General features: G+C 47.6%; 1 protein-coding gene across 1 annotated transcript in view; it reads right to left on the reverse strand.

The window, feature by feature from the left end:
- Positions 1-7,339, reverse strand: part of HGSNAT (heparan-alpha-glucosaminide N-acetyltransferase) — a 44,359-nt gene that overhangs the window by 10,048 nt on the left and 26,972 nt on the right. Inside the window, exons 11-14 of the mRNA XM_019522238.1 lie at positions 6,776-6,891; positions 5,640-5,761; positions 3,118-3,244; positions 118-204 (exon numbers count right to left, since the gene is read on the reverse strand). Of these exons, the coding sequence (XP_019377783.1) occupies positions 118-204; positions 3,118-3,244; positions 5,640-5,761; positions 6,776-6,891 (452 nt within the window). The remainder of the gene's footprint in view (positions 1-117; positions 205-3,117; positions 3,245-5,639; positions 5,762-6,775; positions 6,892-7,339) is intronic.

The raw sequence follows: 7,339 nt of genomic DNA on the forward strand, positions 1-7,339 counted from the left end.
CTGGCTGTAACCAATGGTTTTACCGCACACGCCCCCCCCCCCCATAGAGTGAGAAGAACCCTTCAGCTGATTCCAGGAAATGTCAGTTCCTTCCAGCCCAAGAAGGAAACACCATACCTGAAGTCCCAGGAATGCCATGAAGATGGAGTTTATTGTTCCCAAGATCCCTTCAGGATCATATGCCACTCTTGTTTGGTAGATCACCTTTGAGAAAGAGAGGGATTATTAGAAAGTCCCAAGAGGCTCTGAATTTATTTGCCTTCTCTCATACCCCTCTTCACTGGCTACCATCCACAAGCCCCACCTTGACACCTGGCTACTGTCAATACTGGATTCAGACTGTATTTACACTGTGCTAAATCCTTTCCAACTTGCAGCTCTGGTTAATGATTTGCAGAACAGAATCCATTCACTGCTTCCCATCCCCACAGCCCTGTATGGTGGGTATGACTCCCCCTACCCCCAGGCAGTGTGGTGTTGGTAAGGAAGCTGCTGGTAAGCTTACCCAGTTGTGAAATGTGCAAGCTGTCCCACCCTTCCAAGGGCGTTCCCTCTGCTGTGCCATGTGCCTTCTGCTGCACTCAGGTTATTTCCTGGCTGACAGCAGCCTGATTTGCAATCCTCAACCCTATATGACCCTGATCCAGTATAGCACTGTTTTCAACATGGACTTAACTCTCAGCATGTGAGCCAGTCTCCTGACTCCACCAAGGCTGACTGTTCCTACTTGAAGTTAAGCACACGTTTAAGTGCTCTGCAAACCAATGACAAAGAAGGTACACTGGGTTTACCACTCAACTCCTTTCATAGTTTCTAGGGTCGGACGGGATCTGAGCAAATCATCGAGTCCAACCCCCTGCCATGGCAGGAAAGAGTACTGGGGTCAAATGACCCCAGCAAGGTGTACATCTAGCCTCCTCTTAAAGACCCCCAGGGTAGGAGCCAGCACCACTTCTCTTGGAAGGTGGTTCCAGATCCTAGCCGCCCTGACCATGAAGTAGCGCCTCCTGATATCTAGCCTAAATCTACCCTCTGCCAGCTTGTGACCGTTATTCCTGGTCACTCCTGGTAGTGCTCGGGGGAACAGGGACTTCCCCAGTGCCTGCTGGTCCCCTCTGACTAGTTTGTAACAGGCAACTAGATTTCATAGATTTTCATAGACATTAAGGCTGGAAGGGACCTCGGAAGATCACTGAGTCCAGCCCTCTGCCCAAAGGGCGGGAAGTCAGCTGGGGTCATAGGATTCCCCCTCAGCCTTCTCTTTTGGAGGCTGAACAGGTTCAGGTCCCATAGCCTCTCCTCATAGGGCCTGCCCTGCTGCTCCCTGATCATGCGAAGGCCCTCCTCTGGACCCTCTCCATGTTATCCACATCCCTCTTGCAGTGCGGCGCTCAGAACTGGATGCAGTACTCCAACTGCGGCCTGACCAGTACCGCATAGAGGGGGAGTATCACCTCCTTGGACCTGCTTGAGATGCATCTGTGGATGCATGACAAGGTACGGTTGGCCTTCCTGACTGCATCCCCACACTGCCGGCCCATGTTCATCTTGGCATCAATGACGACTCCAAGATCCTTTTCTGGCTCTGTACTGACAAGAAGGGAGTTCCCCAACCTGTAGGTATGGTGCCGGTTGTTCCTCCCCAGGTGCATCACCTTGCACTTGTCGGTGTTTCCACTTACAACCCATTACTTCCCACAAGGCACAAATGGGAGGTTAAAGCAAAAAGCAGCTATTATGTGAAGGAGACACTTTTCACCTTCTGGTGCTATGTATGTGATCTTCATCAGATTTGCTTCCTTTCTTGCCAAGACTATGTCTGGGCTCCTTTCACTCCTAGTTAGCAGAGCAGGCAGAAAGCCTGGTCCACTGGTTCAGGCACTAAGACCTGAAAGAGCTAAATTAAAGACCCTGCTTCACTACAGACTACGTGTGACCTTAGGCAAGTCACATAAGTCTCTCTGTACCTCAGGTGTTAAATGAAGAGGAAAGCACTACCTTAACTACATCTGGGGGGAGGCATGTCTACATGAAATACTTACTGCAGGGTTGATTAATTAGCTTTGCAGTAAACATCTCAGCATCTACACGTGCAGTGCTATTAGGATATAGTAAACTAACTCTGCAGTAGGTTAGTATTTGTATTTACAAGTACTTGTATTTACAAGTACTATCCTACTGTGGAGTTTTTCCATGCGCAGAAGCGTATGTGTAGACCCTGACAGGACTGGCTGGGGGCATGAGGCTGCTTCAGTGTAGGGGCTGCTGGCTGCTAGCCCCACACTGGAGCACCCTCGTGCCCCAGCCAGCCTCTCTACATGTTGAGCCAGGTTGGAGCAGCCCCAAGCTGGCAGGCTGACCCCCTCGGATCCTGCCACATGGGGCTGCTCCAACCTGGCTCAACATGCTGTGGTCTTGGGGACATCTGCGCCTGCTGTTCAGACATAATGCCTGGAATCAATAAACTCCAGTGTGATATGCACAGGAGTTTATTGCTGCTCATTAACAGCACATATAGATGCGCCCACGATGTTATAAGGCTGAATATATTACGCTGCGAGTTGTGCAGCTACTATAACATTAAGGGCCGTGGCAAGCATGTGACAAGCCCTATAACAATTTATAAATGCTGTAGACTGACCTAGTTATTTCAATGTTTGCTGTATGAATACATTGCTTTTTGTTTAACAGTGGGCAAAAAGCAATGGATTGAGACAAGCCACCCTATAGCAAAAACTTGAAAGTTGTTGTGGAACAACGGTGAAGCTGCTGGTCCTGAGGAGTCTGGCTCAACTTCCTGATTCAAAAGAGCTGGCTGAATCCAGGTGGCCCCTGGAAACTAAGAAAGGGATCCTAGCAAAAACAATCTATTATCAGCAAACTGACCAGCTGGGTTCTAGTGGAGATCTTTTAAGCAAAGAACAACAGAGCTTGGCTTTCAGCTCCCAGGCTGAGCAGACTGTTGGTATTTCAAAAAGAAAGCACCCCCTTTCCTTGAAAATTTAGACAGTTTCATATACGACTTCTTGGAATAATAAGCATAGAACTCTGCTACACCATTTCCAGAATAACTTTGGAAGTGCTCTGAAAATTCACGTGCAACCTAACGCCACTTACATTGGAAGATGGGTGCTGGTAAATATGCGCTTCTCCCAAGAGCAAGCGATCAATGTAGCCAGCTGCTCCTCCAGTGCAATTGTCATATTTTCCAAAATCTCCAATGCCACCAGGACCAATGTAACCTCTAAAAGGGAAATAACAGATGTGAGCATGGGTAATCTGCTACCAGGTGTGGGTGTGGTTAAGGCTATGTTTTGCTGATCCAAGGCAAAAAAAATCATCTCCAAATACAATCATGTTACCCACCAGCCTAAATCCCAGATAAAAGTCTTAATCAAAAAAGCAGCACAGGGGAAGCATTAGCTAGCTCCTTGCAAAGAGCCGTCTAGACAACCCGCTGCATCCACAACAGACACCCTCCCAGATTGTGTAGCTCAATGCAAGATTTGCTGTTTACAAGGCTGAATGCTGGGAGACCCAAAGGGCCGGCCTTCTGGACACTAAACACTGCCCAAACATGGTTTAGAAACCCCAGAGGGTGCTCCTACATTCCCCGCCTCCCAACAAAACCAGCTTTTGTGTCCACTAGAAGACCTCATGAAGCTGTCCTCAACCCAGTTTTCTTAAGCTACTGAAATGTAGTTCTTTCTCTGGCCTGAAACAAAGGGATGAAAACAATGAGTTAAATATAGAAAAGGTCTCTGCAGCTTCAGTGTTGGAGGCAGGGATATGCTCATTACCTTCTGGAGAAGCAAACATGCATGAGGCAGGAATATTAAGTGAAACAGTGAGCTCCAAATTACGTTTGCTTTGTGCCTTTGCAGGCTGCAGCCCTGCATAAGAAGCAGATGAAAAGCTTCCAGGATAGGCAGCCATATTAATAGGAAGATCACCTGCTGCCACAGAATCCAGTGCTGAGTGTCCCAGACCCACCAGAAACATCAAAGATTTTAACTGGGGACAGCCAGAGAGATAGGAAAAAACAGCAGGACAACACCAGCACCCAAGACAGATGGCTTGCTGCCAGAGAAACAGAGCCGCTTAGATGGAGATTTCCATTGCGAACCACAAGAAGAAAGGAGCTAAAATGAGAAAGGTTATGGAACAGGCACAGCCAGACTCAGTTTCTAGCATCCCACAGGGCCACACCTCCAGAAGTAAGGGAAATCCCAGGTTCTCTCAGGGAAGAAGACCTAAGACTCCTTAACAAGAGTGAGGGACACACAGTCCCTCTACAACATGGGTATTTCTACACCTAGAATCATATAACAGTAAGGCTGGAAGGGCCCTCAGGGAGTCATCTAGTCCAACCCCCTGGCTCAAGGTAGAATCATCTCTGTCTAAACCACCCCAGACTAATGTTTGTCTAACTTTCACTTAAAATATGCAAAGATAGAGGTTCTGCAACCTCTCTGGTAAGCTGTTCCAGGGCTTAACCACTCTCATACTCATCCTAATATCCAACATAATTCTCCTGTGTTGCAATTCAAGCCCACTATCTCAGTACGTGCCTGAACACAAAAGCAGCTGAAGGGACTTTGCTGCAACCAGGGCACCGACAGCAAGCATGGACAGCTGCAGCCTGAAAGCTCAGAACTTATGAAATCAACGCATTATGCCATCACCCACTGCAGGAGGTTCCCCGTGCCTGCTGGAACATGCATGCTGTCAAGATCCTTCTCAGGAGGAAAGTCTCCGCAGGTATGTCTGCATTACTTCTGTGGTTCTCCATAGATAACCGCCAAAAATGAAGTGCCTGCCATCCACCCCCAATCCATGCATGCCAAACCCAGAACTAAGGCAACAAGGAAGCTCTGGAAACACCCTCTCTTGAGGTCTCTGCCTTGGCCATGCTTGTGAGCAGCAGTGTACTGGGGGAGCATTGTGACGGGTCTCTAAAGTGTCCTCACTACCTCCATTCTGGGTTTGCAGTATGTGGAGCAGGTGGGCAAGGCTTCATTTTCAGCAGTAGACTCAAGACCACCATAGGGGCAGTGTAGCTGTGTCCCTCATTTCCCTACCTCACAAGCATCTGGGTGATGTGTGGTGTTCATATACAGCTCTGCAAGAACCTCAGGGAGATTTTGAACCTGTTTCATACCTACCTGGGGGCAATAAAGATGTCAGTTTTATCAGATATTTCACTTTAAGAAGGGAAAGATTATCCTGTGAAAATCCCTGTCCAACTGAACACAAAGCCTATCCTCTTCAATCCTCCCTACCAATTCAGAGCTAGAAACACTGGGTGGGAGCTCTGCATTGCGGGCTACCTGAAGGACCACCTGGCCCACTTGTAGCAGAACTGTAACATGAGAAATGTACAGAGGTATTTTAAGATGTTCTAGAATAAAGCAATACTGCTTTCCTCCTGGTACACCTTCAGCTGATTCTGTCATGGGTTGGGACCATGTATATCTTTATGCTTGTGTTTTGTCCTGGGATAAAAACAGCAACCCCAGCACAAAAGCATGACAAATGCTGTGTCTGTTCACATCCTGACAAACATTCCCCAAACATATCAAAAAAGCCCCGAAGTTTCAGAAGCAGAACCTGAAGGGAAGTCCAAGCATGACACTTACCGGGGGCAGCCAGGTACCTCTAACAGGAAGGTCAGACACAGCCAAATTGCTTCCAGTGACAGAATGAAAAGCCACTGTGGCCAGTAACACAGAATATCCTGAAAAGCAGAATATGGCATCTCCTGTAAGAGAGGAAGGGAGGAAAAGAAATATGATGAACCAGCATATAAATATTGTCCATGAGAAGAACCATCTAACAGTAAGTGCTTGGCATTATAGGCAGTCAGGAGTTAATGACCACAGTGGATTTTGCAAGACTTCCTATTTTTATTTTAGTATCCTGTTTTTCCTTTCCCCTTTATTAAGTTAAAGCAAGCAAATGTTTCTGAAGCTGAAATTTGCCAGGCTTGCTTTCAAAAAGAACAGTCTGTTTCAGAAGCCTGAGCAAAATCCTGTCAGCAGGTTTTAAGTCAAATGAGAGATAATCACAACCTATTTTACCTCATTATAAAAAAAGAGAAATGCTAGCCAGCCTTCAGAGGCGGAAATCTGAAACACTGGACTCAGCACAGATAAGGTCCTCACTTAGCTTACTGGGTGGGAAGGGAGAGTAAAATAAAAGCATCTAAAGAAATTAGGAAAAGTCATGCTCAGAGTGTATCTGCTAAACTCATAAACGAGAGCAGAACCCTGAACATTTTGTGATATCGCCGCCTGGTCTCTCTGCCCAGCCTGACAGACAACAGGCTAGTCAGGCTCCCCCAGAGACAACGCTAGCAGATGGGGAAGCACTGGGAACACATAATCCCTTAAAACAAAGAATATATATAAGCCATGTTCAAAATCACAGCTGCATTTTTCAGCAATGCTGGAACCAAAGAGGCACTGACTGTGGAACAGAAAGGACCCTTAAAATCCTCCATAAGCCAACTAAGTAGGCCTGACAGGCAGAATTGCTGCAACAACCTCCTGCTGCTAAACTCACTGTAGCCCCCTTTGGCAGCTCTGCAAAATTTAGCAAAATGTTAATGTTTTACACTGCATCTTCCAAACCCACATGCTGATCAAGGAAACAGTGGTAGCACTGCAGGAGACAGAACCTCTTTGATGGCAGACCACTTGCAAAACAAGTAAATGAGATGGTGCTGGGTCTCCCATACCACTTACAATCTCCCTCCCATCTCAGGCCCACTCACCAAGTTCTCACTCGCAGCCACGACCCTGGCAAAAAGGAGTTCCATGATGGCAACCACCAGGTAAGTAAAGCCCAGCCTCTGAAGCACACCTGGGATCCGCAGGCTGTCCCAGGACACTACAGCAGACACAGACACAGTCTAAGAGAGAAGCCAGCTTCAGGTTCTTCTCTACACATAGGAACTGCACTACTTCAGAGACAGGCAGACAGATTACTCCTGAGGGTGTCATGGTCTGGTTATGCAGGAGTAAGTCTCTGTGCCTCATAGGGCACTATCATGGGTCTCCAAGAGCCTCATACATATTCACACTTTTAAGTCTCCCAATGCACCAGGTGATGGGAACTTTAATCAGTCCCAGCCCAGAGAGGTGTGCAGTCTCTAGAGCTGCATGCAACTCAGGCAAGGGAGTGCACTCTAGAGTCCCAAAAGACATAGGTGCTCCCCGAACACCTCTGTCCAAAACTGCTGTGCTCCTCCAGCTAACCTACACCTTGCCCCTCTCTGACCAGAGTGCACAAGATGTGATGGGCAGGTCAGTACAGTGGGGAGGGGCTGAATGCACTG

The sequence above is a fragment of the Gavialis gangeticus genome, unplaced genomic scaffold, assembly GCF_001723915.1.
Source record: "Gavialis gangeticus isolate Ggan-Ray unplaced genomic scaffold, GavGan_comp1, whole genome shotgun sequence".
Lineage (NCBI taxonomy): Eukaryota > Metazoa > Chordata > Crocodylia > Gavialidae > Gavialis > Gavialis gangeticus.